Source organism: Cannabis sativa, chromosome 9 (genome assembly GCF_029168945.1).
Source record: "Cannabis sativa cultivar Pink pepper isolate KNU-18-1 chromosome 9, ASM2916894v1, whole genome shotgun sequence".
Classification (NCBI taxonomy): Eukaryota; Viridiplantae; Streptophyta; class Magnoliopsida; order Rosales; family Cannabaceae; genus Cannabis; species Cannabis sativa.
The window spans coordinates 6544599-6564389 of record NC_083609.1 but is presented as its reverse complement, the minus strand read 5'-3'; the positions used below and the strand labels follow the sequence as shown (position 1 = coordinate 6564389).

At 33.8% G+C, this 19791-nt stretch overlaps 3 protein-coding genes across 4 annotated transcripts; 2 read left to right on the top strand and 1 right to left on the bottom strand.

The window, feature by feature from the left end:
- Positions 1 to 817: 817 nt before the first annotated feature.
- On the top strand, positions 818 to 2963 carry LOC115722224 (xyloglucan 6-xylosyltransferase 2). Its single transcript, XM_030651376.2, has one exon. The coding sequence runs from the start codon at positions 1269 to 1271 to the stop codon at positions 2628 to 2630; it is 1362 nt and encodes a 453-aa protein (XP_030507236.1). The 5' UTR covers positions 818 to 1268; the 3' UTR covers positions 2631 to 2963.
- An 8358-nt stretch (positions 2964 to 11321) lies between these two features.
- On the bottom strand, positions 11322 to 11964 carry LOC133031198 (uncharacterized). Its single transcript, XM_061104638.1, has 2 exons — positions 11940 to 11964; positions 11322 to 11884 (listed from the first exon to the last, which is right to left on the bottom strand). Exons 1-2 carry the CDS (start codon positions 11962 to 11964, stop codon positions 11322 to 11324), a joined length of 588 nt encoding a protein of 195 aa, XP_060960621.1.
- Positions 11965 to 12257: 293 nt separating this feature from the next.
- On the top strand, positions 12258 to 18866 carry LOC115722623 (probable histone-arginine methyltransferase 1.4). Of its 2 annotated transcripts, none has more exons than XM_030651879.2 (15): positions 12258 to 12815; positions 13269 to 13331; positions 13480 to 13576; positions 14216 to 14359; positions 14590 to 14693; positions 14842 to 14940; positions 15070 to 15139; positions 15441 to 15537; positions 16539 to 16593; positions 16926 to 17009; positions 17565 to 17642; positions 17795 to 17898; positions 17999 to 18171; positions 18270 to 18421; positions 18500 to 18866. In XM_030651879.2, the coding sequence occupies exons 1-15, from the start codon at positions 12603 to 12605 to the stop codon at positions 18593 to 18595; spliced, it is 1629 nt and encodes a 542-aa protein (XP_030507739.1). In that variant the 5' UTR covers positions 12258 to 12602; the 3' UTR covers positions 18596 to 18866. The 2 variants fall into 2 exon arrangements, with proteins under 2 accessions (XP_030507739.1, XP_030507738.1); XM_030651878.2 differs by having other exon boundaries at positions 12320 to 12815; positions 13477 to 13576.
- Positions 18867 to 19791: the final 925 nt, after the last annotated feature.

The following is a 19791-nucleotide window of genomic DNA, read 5'->3' as shown; positions in this document are numbered from 1 at the left end:
GACATTAGATGGAGGTAAAGGGTATGGTTTTCCGACCAAAATGTGATTATCGATACTCTATCGATGGTTTTGTCTATGCACGACTATTTTTGTGCACAGACAGAAATCATCGATAAATGTCATCGATATACTATTGATAACCTATCGATAAATCTCATCGATAAACTATCGATATATGTCAAATTGACAAAACTGTTACACAAACATAAATCATCGATAAACTATTGATAAGCACGTTTTGGTTAGAAAACACCATAACCACAACCATTTAAGGACTGAAACAAACACAAATCCAATAAAAAAAATAAATAAACACGAAGATGAAGATGAAGGCGAAATCTGGTTAGCATCTAGTCGGGCTCAAAGACGAGGTCCCCTCTTCAGTATGGACGACGCTCGTAGACAAAGATAGAGGTTTGGGGCCTTTGGGTTTTTTCAATGCTTGAGTGCTATGGAGGTATGTATCTTGGGCCTCTGGGTTTTGTCTGGGTTTTTAGGGTAGATGAGGAGGTTCGGTGGTGGAGGAAATGAGATTCGGTGGTGGTGGTCTCGGTGCCTGGGTGTGGGTGGTCACGGTGGTGTGAGGAAGAGGAAAAAAGAGCGACGAATAAAAAGAGAAAAAAAATGAAAGAGAGAGTATTTTGAGTAGAAATTGAAAACAATAATATTTAATTATATAAATTAATTAAAAGTCTAAATTTTATTAAAAATATTTATTTAACCATGTAAAATGAAATTTTTCTTAAAAAAAAATATACAATAATATAATTATTCCTAAAAAAATAAAAGAAAATCACTAATTTTGGGAAACCAGTTCCCAAAAGGAGGGTGAGGGTCCATAGCTACGCGTATTCACTTTCTCAGAATATATTTTCTCTTCAACGTGATGCGTGCAAGAATATGCTAAAATAAAATTGATGAAATAATAAAAAAACAAATCAAAATTATTAATTAAATAAATCAAATTAAAAATAAAAAAATTGCCTCAACACTCTCTCTCTGTCTGTAACCCATTTATGATTTTCCTCTGCAATTGCATCATCATCCTTCTTCAACCCCTCTCTCTCTCTCTCCCACCGACTCTTCAGATTCACAATCACATTCCCTCTTTTCTTCTTTCCTTAACTTATTAAATCAACATTTCCGAAAATAACCCTAAATTTCCCTTATTTTACGACACTATCCCATTAGGGTCCGGAGGTTTTCTAGTTTCAGATAATAAAGAGTAAAGACCACCCGAGTCGCCGGTTCAACTCGGCCGAGTCAGAATGCTGGTTGAACGGTGTCTGGGAGTTCGCCGTGTCCGTCAGATCCAGAGGGCGATCCGCCATGGAATGGTGTCTTTTCTTTGCTTATTTCTTACTGTAATCGTCCTACGTGGCACCATCGGTGCCGGAAAGTTTGGAACCCCCGAACAGGACTTCAACGAGATCCGTGACCATTTGTACTCGCGCCGACGTGGCGAACCTCACCGTGTCCTCGTTGAAGCCCAAAACGACGCCGCTTCGGCTGAGTCTAACAGCAACAACTACGCTACCTTTGATATCTCTAAGATACTTAAGGACGAGGGTGAAGATGATAAGCCTGATCCGAATAAGCCGTACAGTCTCGGACCCAAAATATCCGATTGGGACGAACAGCGTGCCGAGTGGTTGAAGGAAAACCCTGGTTTCCCTAACTTTATCCGACCTAATAAGCCTCGGGTCCTTCTCGTAACTGGGTCTTCGCCGAAACCGTGTGAAAATCCAGTTGGGGATCATTACTTATTGAAGTCGATCAAGAACAAAATTGATTACTGTAGGCTTCATGGGATTGAAATTTTCTACAATATGGCTCTTCTTGATGCGGAGATGGCTGGTTTCTGGGCTAAGCTTCCATTGATTAGAAAGCTTCTGTTATCGCATCCAGAGATCGAGTTCCTGTGGTGGATGGATAGTGATGCAATGTTTACAGATATGGCTTTTGAGGTTCCTTGGGAGCGGTACAAGGATCACAATTTCGTGATGCACGGGTGGAACGAGATGGTTTATGATGATAAGAATTGGATTGGACTCAACACTGGAAGCTTTCTTTTGAGGAATTGTCAGTGGTCGTTGGACATTCTCGATGCTTGGGCTCCTATGGGTCCGAAGGGGAAAATCAGAGACGATGCTGGGAAGATTCTCACTAGGGAGCTCAAAGGAAGACCTGTTTTCGAAGCTGATGATCAGTCCGCCATGGTTTATCTTCTGATGAAACACAGAGATTTATGGGGTCAAAAGGTTTATTTGGAGAATCATTATTATCTCCATGGCTATTGGGGTATTCTCGTTGATCGTTATGAGGAGATGATTGAGAATCACCATCCGGGTTTTGGCGACCACCGTTGGCCATTGGTGACCCATTTTGTCGGTTGCAAGCCTTGTGGGAAATTTGGTGATTATCCAGTTGAGAGGTGTTTGAGACAAATGGACAGAGCTTTCAATTTTGGGGATAATCAGATTTTGCAAATGTATGGATTCACTCACAAGACTCTTGCTAGTAAGAAAGTTAAGAGGGTTAGGAACGATACTAGTAACCCTCTTGAAGTGAAAGATGAGCTTGGATTGCTTCACCCTGCATTCAAAGCGGTCAAGGTATCATCATCATGATCATGATCATTATAATAATATAGATCTTTTAGCTTCAATTTCAAGTATAATGTTGAGATGGGAAATTCCATTATTATTATTATTGTTTTCTTTTTTGGTCATAATTTATGATGATACATATATCAGTTTGTACGTTATCAGTTACTCAACTATGTTCTAGCACCACCATCATTGGCTGTTTCTATTCTCTCTTCAATTTTTTTTTTGGATCTGTCTTGTAGCTATTTAAAGTTGAAATTGTATTGATTTTTGAAAGAAAAGCATAGCATCCCTTCCTCTATCTCAAGACTTGTATTACTGACTGGTAGAATCAAATAAGATGAAATTACAAAATCGGATTTTTATGTTGGTGGTGATTGAAACTTTCTTGGCTTTGACCTGTACAGTTTATATATTGCCTAATGTGAATTCTTGACACTGTTGAGGGATAATTCTTTTCTTTCATTTTCAGCAATAAATTTTGGTAAGCATAGTTGGGTTGTGTTATGTACTGTCTTATGATTGGATTAAGTGATAGAATCCCATTTTGCTTAAAGATTTTACCACATGTTTGTTTTTGTTTCTTCTCGAGAACTTTAAATTTTCCATGTAAGCAAACACTATGGAGGAACTAATAGTTTCTAATAACTAGTGGCAGTGGCTGTATTATGTTTTCATTCAGTTTTTCTCTGTATTAGCTCAAAGGTATATTGTACTAGATTAATATAGGGATCTGAACTCTGAACATTGTGAAGTGAAGAACTAAGCTTAGTTGATTTCACTTCATGGATATGAACTAAACTGTAGTTGATTCCACTTGAAGATTTATTGGATGGACACTACATAGATGTGACGCATTGCAAGTGGTTAGTAGTTTTCATGTTGATAGTGAATTGTCTTTGCATAATGGTTATTATTGGCAAAATTTCTCTTGTTAAATTCTTTTATAGTGTAATTATCTTTGTAAATTTTCTTCAAGCATATATCCACTATGTGATATCTTATATTGGTTGTCACTTGCTACAAAATTTTCTCAATTTAGACTTTATTTTCACTTTGTCAAGTACCATAGAGGTTCCTTCCAAAAAATAAAATAAAAAATAAAGTATGAAGAATGGCTTTCAAACAGAAGAGAGAAAGAACTATGTTAGCCAATTTGAGATATATGTGGGTGTGTGATGAGATTTATAAGTGAATGGAAAGAAAGTAATTGTCTGTTAGCTTAGCTAAGAGCCTTGATTTGTTTTCATCTCATTTAAACGATCATAACAGAAATCTCTTGTAATTAGTAAAATTAGTATAATTTAACATAGAACATGCCAAAAATAGTTAGCAAAGATCAGCAACTTGTTTATTTTTTATTTTTTCCCTTTCAAGGGTAATAACACATCTTTTCCCAAACAGGCCTAATACATCACAATCAATATAATGTTTTTTCTTTTTCGATCAAAAATATTAATGTTCTATCAAAAATATATATATATATATATATATATGTATATACAGCTCATTCTCGTAAAAGTTTGCTTTAGTGGTCTGCAAAAGTTGATTTTTTTTTTTTTTTTTTTTGAGCAAGCAAAAGTTGATTTTAATTTGTAAAAGTTCATCTAAATATGGATTAAAATATGGTATTTTGCATGTTTATCTGCATTTGTAAAAGTTGACGTATTGTTTTTTATATTTATTTTTAATATTTTATTATTAAATTATAAACTCTTACATTTATTGTTGATTGCTTTATATAATAAAAATATGTTTTTATATTTTTAATAAAAATATTAACCAAACTTTAAATATTTGCATCAATTTTTGTAATTGTGTAATGTAGCTTAATATTAAAAATTATAAATATATCACAAATCATCTTTAGTGTGAAATATAACATAATATTTATATTTCTCATTGAAGATGTCTTAGTGGCTCTATTTATAAAAATAGTGTGACTTTTGGGGTATTCTTATCTTTAGGAGTATTCATCCGATCCAATCCACACTTTTTTGGTCAAACAACATCCAATCCGCACTAAGTGCGGATTTCATATTTTGGATCCAATCCGATCCGCATAAGAGTTTAAATCCAATCCAATCCGCAATAGTGCGGATTGGATCGGTTATTTTGGATCGGTTATTTTTTTAATAATAAATTATTTAATATTTCATAGAAAAAAAATTAAAAAAAGACTATTGTTTCTTAATCTCCAATAATAATTTATTTCCATCTCTATTTATATACAAATTAAACCAATATACATATATATCAATATTATATATATACTTATCTTTAGATTTACACTAAAATATATGTATCTAATTACTAAAATAAATAAGCTAGTATATATATATTTAAACTTTATGTGTATGTGTTTATGTAAATAAGAATTATTTTTCTTGTGTTTTTTATTACAAAATAAATAAAATGCACCAACTCAATATATTACTAAAAAAGATTAAGAAATTAAAAGTTTGTGTCCTTTTTTAATTAATATATATTACATATTATAATTTTTAAAAATATATATAATTAAGTGCGGATTGGATTGGATTGGTTACTTTTTGAGGTCAAACAACATCTAATCCGCACAAGTGCAGATTTTAGATTTTTCAATCCAATCCAATCCGCACAAGTGCGGATATCCGCATTTTGCGGATTGGATTGGATTAGTTCGTGCGGATTGGATTGAATCGGATACTTTGTGAACACCCCTACTTATTTTCCACATTTGTTTCTACCAATGATTCTTTTAGTATAGCATTACCTTTTTTTTTGGTGCCACATTATTTTATCATCAAGTTTGCAATCCCTACTAGAAATTTTAATAATTATTAGCATTATTGTGATTAAAAGCTCTTTTAATTATATTATTTTAATTATATTATTTGTTAGAATTTTTCTTCCTAAATCTTTAATCACTTAGGTTATTTTTTCCTCAAGTCAGGCCCATCGGCCTTCTTTAGTCAGGCCCATTGACCTTCTCTGGCTTAGGCAATCGAAATCTGTAGTTTTGTATTACGGTTAGTCTCGTTTATGTGACATGATTTTAAGTGTCTTTTGTTTAGATTATTGCGATTAGTCTTGTCTTGTGACATAATCTTGTTTTATTTTATCTCTGTAATAAGTTCGTGTGGCTGAAGGGTTTGTTAATAGTAGAGTTACTTACCTTCCATAATAGTTGAATGCTTAAGCTAAGGGGTTGAATGCTCAAGCTAAAGAGTTGAATGAACTTGTTAAAAAGTGGATTAAAATAAATATATGTATCTTTGAGGTTAATAGTGATGCTGCAATCTTTTTTATTATTTAACTTTAATTTAGTTTCTTTTATAAAACGATTCAAAGGACTGCTTGTTGGATAAGGAAGATTTTGGTTTTTCTCGTTCCTTCTCTTCGATAAGAATAGGGATTTGAAATGATACAAATTCCTCTTTATTCTGTTGTGCTCCGCGAAGGAACTGCCTAAGCATACTTTTTCGGATTCAAACTTCTTTGTTCTTTCTAAGTCTTCTTCTTGCATAGAAGAACGCAACTGTTGCAAAAACCGGGATTTTAGTAGTAGGCGGCATCCCCTCTTAGTTTTGAGTAGGTGGAACCATTCTGTTTTGGTTCTTCTCCACATTATTAAGGGTCTAGTTAATTGGTTCTTTTTTATTCTAATTCTTTTCAAACAGATAAAATGTTCTAATTATATTGTAGATTGTTATTAATAAAATTGCACCATGCTAATCAACTCAACATTCCAACTACCATTCTCTAACTTCAAATCAACAACATATGAGATTTTTTTTAAACTACCGGCTCTTCCAAAATTCTAACATCATTGTTTAGTATGTACGATCTAAAAAATTCTCCAAATTTGTTTGGAAATCTTCATTTATGAGTGCTAGAATTCTAAAACATCCTTACCTTGTTCTTTGGTTTACAAAGAATAACTTATTTGTACTAATGATTTTTTTCCCTTGTTCTTGTACCAAAATATACTTGAACATAATTCTCAACCACGTTCTCATTCAAGAATGCAGCAAGGTAGGTTCTGCTTTTATTCATCGAGATAAGTTTACCAAAATATATATTTGACTTATTAAATTCACCATTTACACTCCTCACTTCTAGCATATTTATTCAAACTATCAATGAGGTGTGTGTTGACAAAAATATCTTCACTTTAAATTCTTTTGGTGATGGAAGGATATAGATATAAATAGTATAATAATAATTACAGTAAAAACATTACAAAATATTCAAAACCAAACTAACCAAGAAATATATTTAAAACACTAACCAAAACATGGTTGCATGTATGGTGAGTCATGTTATTTACTATGCAGTTGAGGAGAGAGTAGTACGTATGAAATGACCGACACTATTGTATGGACAGAGTCAAACATATTGTGGTTTCTTCGGTGGACTGCACTGCTTTCCACATGCTCTCTCTCTCTCTCTCTCTCTCTCTCTCTCTCTCTCTCTCTCTCTCTCTCTCTCTCTCTCTCTCTTAAGTTATAGTTGCATTACCATGCTAGTTTTAAATTTGCAAATTAAATTACAAAAAATAAACATAATGATTACCATTACTGTTTATATAGCGACAATGATATGTTTGGTCCCCACTGTTGACGGAGTGGGAAATGGCTCCCTGAAGATCGATATTAACGGAGCTGTTTCAATGAAAGAAAGGAAAAACAGGTGTTGGCGCACTCATTCGAAATTCCTCAGTGGTTGCTAATGGCTAGGAGTCGTCACAGAATGATGCCCCCCAAAAATAGCTGAAGAATGGGCATTATTACAAGTTATGCTCTGGGGTCGAGAGAATAATATTGAAATTCATCAAGTGGAATCAGATTGCTTAAACTTCATTGAAGATATCCAAACAAATAAGCCTATTTTATTTGCATATGGAGCGATTGTGAGCTCTCTAAGAGAGGTGATCTTCACTCCCCACTGTTTCCCTTGATCATATTTTTAGGCACAACAGCACATAATTTAACATATATGGCTATTGGGCTAGATAGCACCTGATTTTGGAATGGCAATGACTCCTACCTGTATTCACTGTAACATGTTTTTGGGTTGTTTCCATTCAAAAAAAAAAATGATATGTTTGGTCCTTTTACTAATTCAAAGCTCTAATTCACTAATATTCAGGGTAAGAGCTACATGGGTTGAGAAATATTGTTTTTTGTATCCATTAATCAAAAATACTTTCATTATATTTTATTAAAATGTACCCACTTTTGTGAGTGGATTGCTCAATATACTCTCACTCTCTACTTAAGTCTAAACCTAAAGTATATAATGGAGGCATCATCTATAAAAATAAACATACCTTAAAAGAATATGAAAATAAGGGCTCGTTTGGAATGCCGTATTAGGTCGTATTGTATTGTATTGTATTATATTGAATTGGATTATATATCATATTTTTATATAATACTATGTTAAACTTTAATTTATACTAAAATATTATATATTTAGGTGTCCATAACAGTTAATACCACATATAGTTTTACATAAAAATATTGCATAAAATACAATTTAATATAATACAATACAATACGACCTAATACGGCGTTCCAAACGAGCCCTAAATGTAAAAATTAAAACATGTAAAGTAATGTGGGTATACAACGTAATTTCTTTTCTATATATATTTAAGAAAGTCCACCGACCCTTTTTTTCCAACTAGGCCCACTGGCCTTATTTGGGTTTATGTGCGGTTTAGTTGGGGTTGTATTTTATTAGTGTCATTTAATTTTTGTTGTTGCGATTAGTCTTGTTTTCAAGTATGTTAGTCTTGTCTTTGTGACATGATTTTGAGTGTTTTAGTCTTGTTTGACATGATTTTGAGTGTTTTAGTCTTGTCTATGTGACATGGTTTTGTTTTGTTTCGTTGTTGATTTTTTTTGTTCTTCAATGGCTCACTATTACATCGCTGTTAGTGGTTGGGAATAATAAATTGTTTGTGACTGAAAGGGTTTTTAGTAGCACAATTACGTACCTTACACAATAGTTGAGTGCTCAAGCTACAAGGTTGAACCTGTTGCAATAGTTTCTATATGTTAATAGACATTTTAACTTTAAATTGGTTCTGACAAACATTTTAGCAAACACATTATATACATGCATATTCCAATACATTTTAAGCTATAATTAAAACTTAATTTTAATCACCCAATTGAAGTAACAGATAAAAAATTATAAAAACAAAGATAATTTAAAAGGCAAATAAAAAGACCCATTCCTCTTTTTGATCTAAAATTTTAGAAAATTTATATATGTATGTGTTTGTAAATATATGTGAAAGCGTTTTTATTTATTTCTATCATTATCAGGGAAAGAATAATTAACTCATTCAATATGTATTATAATTCTCAATAAGTAAAGATGTGAAAATTCAAATTAAATAGATCTCTATTTTTCCAACTGGTAACAATGACAAATTATTGATGGAGGCATTATCTCTCTTTTTGTTTCTCTCTCTTAGGTATACGGTTTACCCTCATCGCTCTTTGCTGTGAGCTCAAGCAAACCCCATCCTCGAAATTCCCAATTTCAAAAAATCCTAGCCACATTCTCTCTCTCTCTCTCTCTCTCTCTCTCTCTCTCTCTCTCTCTCTCTCTCTCTCTCTCTCTCTCTCTCTCTTATTTTCTTCTCTCTTTCTTTTATCAAAACATTACAGTAAAAATTATTAAAAGAAAAACAAAATATAAACTGAATAAAAGTTAAAATATATGCTTATCAGATTTTTGTAAATAAAAAATATAATTTAATATAATTTTGTAAAAATTCTTAAAATATATATAAATCGATTATTTATTATAAACGGTCTAGTCCAGTTTAACCGTTAATTGTTTATTACAAATCACAACTTAACCTTTACGTAGTAAACGGTCTATATTAACCAAACCACAAAAAAACAATTCTCCCGATTATGGTCTACGGTAGTTCAAATTATCACGGTTCGAACTTAAACCACAATTTTCCAATTTCGATGAAAAGCCCTAATAGAGATTGAAAATAATATTTTATTTTTATATTTAAGTAATTTTTTTTAATGTAATAAATATATTTTATTTAAATTATATATATCTAAATATTAAAAACTAACTATCTATATTAATCATCCAATTTAGATTTTTTTTTTTTGAATAATGGTTAAATTTCATTAAACTAAATCATCCAAAACCAAGGATGCAAAAACAAAAGGTAAAGAGTCTCTACTAAAAGTACGGTCAGCCTCAGAAAGAGAAGATCGTGTCAAAGCATGCGCAACCTTAGTAGCAGACCGTTTAGCAAAAATAAAAGAAACAATATCAAAATGAGCAACCAAAGTCATACAATCATAAAGAATATGGCCATAAGGAGAAGCCATATTTTTGAACTTTTACAAATCACTAATGACCCTTAAACAATCCGACTCAACGACAACATGTGACCATCCATTTGCTTTACTCCAAGAGAGAGCTTCCTTGATTCCAATGGCTTCAACAATATGAGGTTGCAAAGCACCTTCTCTAGATAAGCTTCTGGCTCCCAAAACCCAACCCGCAACAGACCTTGCAATCAAACCCAGACCATACCGCCCTTGGTCGGCAAACAGTGCACCATCCACATTAACTTTGACAAAAGGGAAATCAGGTGTTGTCCATTGCTCCACAGGTAGTGCAGTTGGCTCGCTTAAGCTTACATTTGTGACATTAAGTTTTTGAGCATTAAACCAATCAACATAATTAAACTGAGCCAGTGCCACTACCTCCCCCGCATCAGGGTGTTTGAAGTTCCAGACCAAATCGTTACGATGAGTCCAAATTGACCAACAAACCATACTAGCCTCAAGAGCTTCAGCCGTATTCCACGATGCCAAACCCGCTTCAAACCAATTTGAGAACAACATTGCATCAGGCGCCACATCAGTAATTGAAACCTTGCTCCAGCAACTTTGAGCAAAAGAGCACCGCACCAGCACATGCAGAGTCGTCTCAGGAGCAGCAAGACAGAACGGACATGTTGCAGCAATTGGAATATGTTTTATGGAAAGATGAAACCGAGTTGGGAGACTGTTGGTAGAAACTCTCCACAGAAAATTAAGAACCTTTGGAGGAAGCTGTAACTGCCACAAGAGCCGCCAGAACCCAAAGCTATCATGGATATCTCTGTTGGATTTCATTGATTGAAGCAGAGAATATGCACTCTTAACAGTGAAAACCCCTGACGCATCATGTAACCAGTACCACAAATCAGAACTCATATGACTACTTAGCAGAATTTTCCACACCAAAGCTTGATCTCTAGCAGTGAGCACATCAGCTAAAACTTCCCCATCCCATTCAACCAGCCCAACTTTTATTAAAGAGACAACCGACTTTCCCACAAGCCCCGGATGGACAGATTCAATGTAAGGGTTCATCTCATCAGGAAGCCAAGGCTTAGACAAGATTATTAACGTTAGAACCATCACCCACCAATCGTCGAACCCCAGCCCGAACTAACTCCTTGGCCTCAAGCACACTTCTCCAAATATAACTCGGATTATACCCCAAAGTCGATGTGAGAAAAGACCCTGACGAAAAGTATCTAGCCTTGTAAATTTGCCCCATCAAGCTATTCCCACAAGTCAAAACTCTCCACCCTTGCTTAGCAAGTAGAGCTAAGTTGAAGTCCCTTAAATCTCGAAATCCCATACCACCATTGCTCTTGTGTTTCGTGAGCTTGTCCCAGCTTAGTCAGTGTATGCCTTTATTCTTGTTTGACCTCCACCAGAACTTGGTAATAGCTCCCTCAATGTCCTGACAAATTCCCACAGGAATGAGAAACACATTCATTGTATAGGCCGGAAGAGATTGAACAACTGATTTAATAAGAACTTCCTTTCCTGCACGAGATAGAAATTTATTGTCCCAAGACTGGATCCGCTTCTGAACTTTGTCCCTGAAATAACCGAAGATGACATTTATATTCCTGCCAACAGTACTCGGGAGCCTCAAATACATACTGTGCTCAGTCGCTTCATGGATGCCCAGAGTAGCACAGATGGCCTGCCACAAATGAGATGAAGTATTAGTGCTAAAAAAGACAAAAGACTTTCCAAAATTAACACGCTGTCCCATTGCAGTAGCAAACATCCTAAGCAACTGAAGAACCCGATTCATCTCACCATTGGTCGCCTTACAATACAAAAAGCTGCCATCCGCAAAGAGCATATGAGAGACACTAGGCCCTCCATTAGCCACTTTACAACCATGCAACCACTTCTTCTCTTCAAACTTGCAAATAAGAGCAGAAAAAGCTTCAGTACATACCAAAAAAAGATAAGGAGATATAAGAGTCTCCTTGTCGTAGACCTCTACTAGGCACAATAGGCTCCATAGTTCGGCCACTACTCACAATCCGGTACTAATCCAATTATCTGTATAAAATTTGGATATACTAGAAGTAAAATATGGAGGATTGAATTATTTGAAGCTCACACTTACAATTCCTGTCTCTTGTTACAAGCAATGATGTTTGTTGGGCCCACAGTCCTAACCCAATCCAACACAGTAGATTCTTCTTCCTGACCCTGAGTCCATATAATCCATCCAATAAGGTACGTACACGTCACTACTACATATATATGCAGCAAATATAAAACAAGAATGGCGCGTGGAAAGTCACGTGGTTTTTCCCCTCACCGAAGTCCCCGAGTTTGTAAATTGTCTAGTAGAGTCGTCTCTCACACTCACATCACAGGCTTTTAAACTGAACCATTAAAACTCTTAACGACACTATAAAAGAGAAAGAAAGAGAGAGAGAGAGTTCTTTTCTCTCTTTTTATTGTTTTCTTTCTTTCTCTCTCTCCAACTTTTTGGCGGCTCCTCTGGATTTCGAAGCTTCAGCTCCTTAACGAAACCCTAGTTTCTTCCGGAGGACTTGTTAATACACCTATATACATACATCTGTATACGCGCGAGTGAAGTTTCTTCTTGAAAATTGAATTTGGAACCGATTCTTTGGAGAAGGCGGCAATGGAGGCTTCTGCGGAGAAAAAGAGTCACAAACAGCAAGAGTTTGCTTTGGCTTCAGTCTCTGAGCTCGCTTCTTCTTCTTCTTCCTCCTCTGCTCTATCTTCTTCGCCTATTGTTGCTCGGTTCAGCGTTGATGGTGGAATCCCCGAGCTTCGGTTTTATCAAGAATCTCAATCGTTTGCCGTTGTCAATGTTGATCTTCGAGTGGCTCAGGTCAGTTTTCTTTTATTGAGTCTGGTATTTTCATTTTTCGTTTGGTTTCCGAGAACGTGAGAGAAATGTATTGAAAGAGTGAAAATAACAGGAGGACGCGGATCTTTTGGAATCTTAGTTACAAATGACTTGTTTAGTTTTATAGATTTTTTTCTTATCACAAAGGATTATTGCTGAGGAATAGAGTGCTAGTCCAATGGTTTAGAATATTATAAAATAGGTTTAACAATGTAGAAAAGGGTAAAGAAAAGAAGCTGATTCAGAGAACGAATTTGTTTTTACTGTTAAAGTATCTGTTTTTAGGTTTTTGAATATTTTTTCGTGGTTTTTAAATTCGTGACTTGTTTTACGCTAATCCTACACGTATATATTAATTATTGCATATTGTGGCACAATACGAATGATCACTTTAAAGATTATAATATGCTTTTGTGTGCTTATTTTGTTGCTCAGCTATTCAAGTTGGGCCCTTTGACCTCTGTTTGTGTATCCGAAGCGTCTGATACCAGCAAAGAGGTAATATTTAATTATTTATTACTATTAAGATTGATAAGAGTTTGCACTTCAAAGTTTCCAATTCTGATCAGTTAAAGTTTATAAGATAGTGATAAGACTAAATTTCCTAATAGATATTGATTTATTTCTTTTACTTCCAAACTAGAAGTATTCTAAGGGGGTGACTATCCAGTTTAGAAATGAGGCTGAGAACAGCGCCTTCCACTGTGCATTTGAGCAACTGAAGGAAAACTTCATTAATCAAGGTGCTATTTTAGAATTTTGGCTCTAGAGATTTCTTGTTTCTCATCGACGTCGATAATTAAGTTAACTTAACTAGTTTGAAACATGAAACAGGGTGCCCTTTAGCTTTAGGAATTTCGCGAAAAGGATGCTCCCTAGCTTCAGGGAGACTTGAATTGGGAGAACCTTCTCCTTTATGTCATTAGTGCTTGTAACTACTTGATCTGATATATTGAGATTGAATGGTTGCGAGTCTCACATGTAAAATACAATAATGCTACTGAGACATATAAACTTAATAGATAATATATAGTTGAAAGAGTGTCTATTTTTCCCCCTTCCTTCTGCCTAACTTTTATTTATTTTACTTTTATTGCTGGCATTTGTGTATTTGTTTAACATTCCCGCCTTCCTTAATAGATAATCTATAGTTGAAAGAGTGTCTGTTTCCCCCCTTTCCTTCTGCCTAACTTTTATTTATTTTATTTTTATTGATGGCATTTGTATACCTGTTTAACATTCCCGCCTTCCTTAATAGATATTATATAGTTGAAAGAGTGTCTGTTTTCTCCCCTTCCTTCTGCCTAACTTTTATTTATTTATTTTTATTGACGGCATTTGTGTACCTGTTTAACATTCCCGCCTTTATTTTGTTCTTGCAGGAGGACGATTACCAAATGGGGAAACATCAGTTTCTAAAAGCAAGTTCGATGATAAAATAGAACCATCTTCTGCTAAAATGTATTTCCATTATTATGGACAACTGCTTCATCAGCAAAACATGTTACAAGATTATGTTAGGACAGGTAATTTGAATGAGCTGTCAAATTTTCTCTCACGATCTTCAATTGTGAACGTTCTGTCATATTGTGTGATTTAGAATTTAGAGCTGACTTTTATACGATTCTTGCTGAATTAATTTTTATATCTGCTGTTTCTTGCTTTGAATCTGTAGTAGATAAGAATATTGAATTTCTGTGAATAACAATGATCCATGAAATGAAGATCATTTTAAATCTTGGTAACATTTTGTCAGGAACATATTATGCTGCTGTCATTGAGAACCGTGGTGATTTTTATGGTCGTGTGGTGGTCGATGTTGGTGCTGGTAGTGGTATCTTATCACTCTTTGCTGCTCAGGTACCCTTTGCTCATCCCCCTACTAAGTTTATGGGATTTTCCATCCGTGAGAAATGAACATGGAAAGACAAATAATGACTTCGTATGTTTTCTTTTCTCTATTGCTTTTAGGGCTACCTTACTTATCTATATTATTTGATCTTGATAGGCTGGTGCAAAACATGTTTATGCCGTGGAAGCTTCTGAAATGGCAGAATATGCTCAGAAACTAATTGCTGGGAATCCAGCTTTGAGTCAACGAATCACGGTGAGAATTTTTTGATACTCAATCTTTTACTTTTGAGGTCATTGTGTTCTCTATTTTGTTCTCTTAGGATTATTTTTAACTTTCTATCTGTGGATCAGTTATATAAATTTCATCGTGTATAAATATTAGGTGATCAAAGGAAAAGTTGAGGATGTTGAATTACCAGAGAAAGCAGATATTCTCATCTCAGAGCCAATGGGTAAGGCGTTTCATCCTTGCTTTAAAGGGAAGCTGAAGAGTTCTTCTAATAATGTTAATATGTATTGCTTACCTTTTTTTTTTTTTTTTATCATTTATGTTTTTTAATATGTTTCTCATGCTTATAAAACTTCTGACATTGTTTTAAGGGGTTTAATTAGAACATGTGCAATAAGGAAAACCAGAAAAAGGAAACTAGAATAAAAAATTATCAACAGTGTTGATTTAAAGTGGGTTATGGGTATTGTAAGCTCTATTTTTGCTGGAGTGAGTTCATATATAATTTCTCTTTGTGTCTTTAGGAACCTTATTAGTCAATGAAAGAATGCTGGAGTCCTACGTAATTGCAAGAGATCGGTTTCTTCAGCCAGCGGGAAAAATGTTTCCTACAGTTGGAAGGTAATACTGCTTTTGAAATACATGCAGTTCTTTTAAAATGTGGTGTTTTTCACTAACCGAGCTAGCATTATGATATTATACCTGTTCGGATTGCAGCTCCATTTGCTTTTTTTTTTGGGTGGACGTTGGTTACGTTTGGGTAGTGGGGTTTGATAGGATTGGATTGGATAAAAAATAAAATTTAGAAAAATGATGAGTCGACCATATTATTATCATACACTAACTGAGATGGCATATGATATTCTACCTGTTCGGACTGCACCTTGCTTTTTTTTTTTTTTTGGATGTTGGTTACCTTTGGGTACTAGGATTGGATTGGACTATTTATTTATTTTTTTAAAGAAAAAGTAAAGAAAAATGATGAGTTGACCATTTACTAACAATAAATTAGATATAAATATGTTGGATGCAAATTAATAATTCTTGTTTCTTACTATTAAGATGCATGGAGATAAGGATTTGATAGGATAAAATTATCTCAAAATGTTCAGTGGGATTAAGTTATCTCAAACTAGGGGGATTATTTAGGTTGTTTCATTAGTTTTTTCATATCCTTTCTATATAACAAAATTACATTTTAAAAATTATATATCCGATCTCGTCCCCCTTTCCAAATGTAACCTATGCATTGACATGAAAACAGTAACATCATTGGAGTGTGTCTGTAATCTGCATATATATATATATATAATGTATATATATTCATGCTGCAATCTTTCTTGTATTGGTTGAAGAAACAATTATCATACGCTTTTAACAAACAATGTGCTAGCGCTAGATTCCATTGAACCTTTGATTGCAGCAGACCTGCTTCCTCTACCAATCCAAAGCTATAACCTTACAGATACAGTAATAGGAGAATAAAAAAAAGCCCCTAAAATCATGTCAATATCACCAAATCAAAGTTTTATATTTTGAGTATTTTTTCCTTGCATATAATATGTTATATACAAATCTTTACTTGTTCAGTTCTCGTGATTTTAAGTTGACTGCTTCTGTAGGATACACATGGCACCTTTCAGTGATGAATATTTATTCGTTGAAATTGCAAATAAGGTATGCATGTCATTGTTATTATTTTCCACAACTTTCTAAAGGAACTAGTACTGGATTTTACTTTCTTTTTTTAAGAATGGGTACAAATATTTTAGGTTTTGATACAATAGTTTATGCATAATGTACACAATAAATGCATACATTTGTCTGTTAAATCATAAACAGATTGACAATGGTGTTTGCTATTCCCTTTCTTCCCTGCCAAAAGCTGTATAGATAATTCTCTGAAGAAGATTTAATGTCGAGATTGATAATTTCGTGTATTTTGTTATCAGCTATCTTTGCTTGTTGGGAGATGCAAATTTTAATCAAAAATGTTCTTATTTATACAGGCACTCTTCTGGCAGCAAGAGAATTATTATGGTGTGAATTTAACAGCCTTGCATGGATCAGCATTCCAAGGATATTTTTCACAGGTCCATATTAATCATTGTTTGAAAATTACCATATATTTTCTGTTAGAGAAGTGCTTTTCAAATTACTATTACTATTTTTATTTAATATTATATTTATTTTTTGCAGTGGTTTTGAAATTATTTGTAGCTTGATATTCATCTTTATTATAATAGAGTTCAGCCCTGTCCCTGTTTAAAATTTGTCGGTTTGTGTTTATGGTCATTCCTATCTGTTAGTTTGCATTGGATGTTTTTTGGATGGTTTCATTTTCATCAGTTGTGCTGATCCTTGAATTAGATTCTTAAAATATTGGTGTTCTTCTACTTATATTTGGGTGAGACAAACTCCCGAGTATGAACTAAATCAAATGTGATGCATCTTAGACGGGATAGACTGATCAGATACTGGGATAAAATTGTACTTTTTCTGGGAATCTCTTTCTTGTGCTTGTTATTATGGCTGGAGAACATTGATCAGCATTTTTTCAAACTTGTTAGCTCTAGACATTGTTTTTCCTTGCTTCATGATTAGTTCTGTCTTGCTAAAGCTTCTATTTTTTGTGGGTTTTTGTACAGCCTGTAGTAGATGCTTTTGATCCAAGATTGTTAGTAGCTCCTTCAATATCTCATTTGATAGACTTCACTAAAGTCAAGGTATTAGTATTACTTATGAATTGCACCTCCTCATTTTTACCAAGATTTTCATCTGACTTAGGATTTTATTCTTTTGTTTATGTTGTTTGTTGGTATATCCGCATAAAAATGAAATAAAATAAAAATACATACCATTTAATTCATCATTGCAGGAAGAGGATTTGTATGAAATTGACATACCACTGCGATTCATAGCCTCTGTGGGTGCTAGAGTGCATGGACTCGCATGCTGGTTTGATGTCTTGTTTAATGGGAGGTAATTATCTGATCTCTCTCTCTCTCTTATATATATTTATATACATTCGTATAAGCAAATGAGCTGTTTTCTCATGTATTTTGAACTGTTTAATCTGCAGTACTGTTCAAAGGTGGCTTTCCACAGCCCCCGGTGCACCAACGACACACTGGTACCAATTACGTTGTGTTCTTTCTCAGCCTCTTTATGTCATGGCTGGACAAGAAATTACCGGACAACTCCGAATGGTTGCCCATAATGCTCAAAGTTACACATTATATTTGACGTTGTCAGGTAGTTTTTTCTTCATAACCAAAGCTAACTTCTCTGTTGTTTGCTTTGCTTTCACCGAGTGTTGTGGTTTACTGACAATCTATGCTCTAACTCAACAGCCAAAATGTGGGGCCCCGGTGCCGATCAAGGAGGAGTAATTCAAACCTCATCTTGCAAACTTGATCTGAAAGAACCTTACTACAGAATGTCTCAACCACAAGCTTACACATTGGCTCAAGATCAGCAACCGCACCAGCTTATACAAACACAGGTATTGAACTTAAACAATTTGATTGATTCTTATTCATAGTTTTCACTGAACTCAAATCTCATGGTTTATTCACTGTAGGATATACCTATTCAGTCACAGGAATTAGATGACACTGATTTAATGGTACAACCATCTCCAGCGTCAGTTGCACAGCTTAACACATTGAATGTTTAAGAAGTTTTACTTTTTCTTCTTCAAGTTTTAGAGATATTTGATGAATTGTATGGCCATGTTGGCATTTATGTTTGTAACATAGACCTGTTTTTTTTCTTCTTTTGTTCCTATTATTTATCTAGTGCTGAGATTCATTGGTCTCTACCTTACCCGTTGTTGTTCCGGTATGTTTAGATCATTTTTGAGTGGTTGTGCAACATATCTTACACATCCTCTATACAACACTATTTTGATTTAACTAGCCCCACAATAAAGTTACATTGCTGCTGAAGTTTTTTTCCTTTCTTTTTTTGGCAAAGTTGGGAACTTCATTGAAACTAAAAGAAGGCTACCACAGAGGGGGTAGCTCCCCAACAGTAGATTTAAAAGAATGCGATCACTTAGCGATTGATCAACTATTATCAAATTTGGTGTTACACTATCATTAAATTTAGTGTCAAAAAGTATTATCACTTTAACCAATGGAGGAACAATATCACCATTTTTGTTCAATAAGATACCAAAGTGGATGATTGACTCATTCCATACTAAAAATAATTGCAGGAAATCTTTTGATAACACGGATTCCTATTTCTCAATAATATCCCACGATCAAGATAATTGGCTGAATCCCGTGAAACTATTTCATAAAAGCTCATTGATATCTTCTTTTTATCACGACATTAAAAATTATATTAAAAAAATATTTCATATTAATATATTATTTTTTTAATAAAATTTTAAAAAATCAATACCACAATGCACTTCTCTAAATAAAAGAGTGAGGCATGTAATAGGCAGTTTGAATTTTATTTTTGGCGTGTTAAATTTTTTTGATTTTTTAAAATTTTGCAGGGTATCTTAAATAATTATAATATCCACGACTATGAAAAAATTAACTAAAAAAGTCTCTTAGAATGTTGAAATAAGTAAGAGTACATCACATACATTGTTTTTTGGTGTATTAATTTTTTTTTGAATTTTTTAAATTTAAAAAATATCTTAAATAATTATAATATGCACTACTATAAAAAAATTTATCAGGTGCCAAAACAATACATTGTAAAACTTCCCAAAATTAAATTCTTAATATGATAAATAAATCAAATAATATAAATATATAAATATTAATTAAAAAAACCATATGCCCTGTACTGCAGTGTAACATTAACCTCAAAATGCAATCTTTCATAATATCTTATTGAAACAAAAAGGAA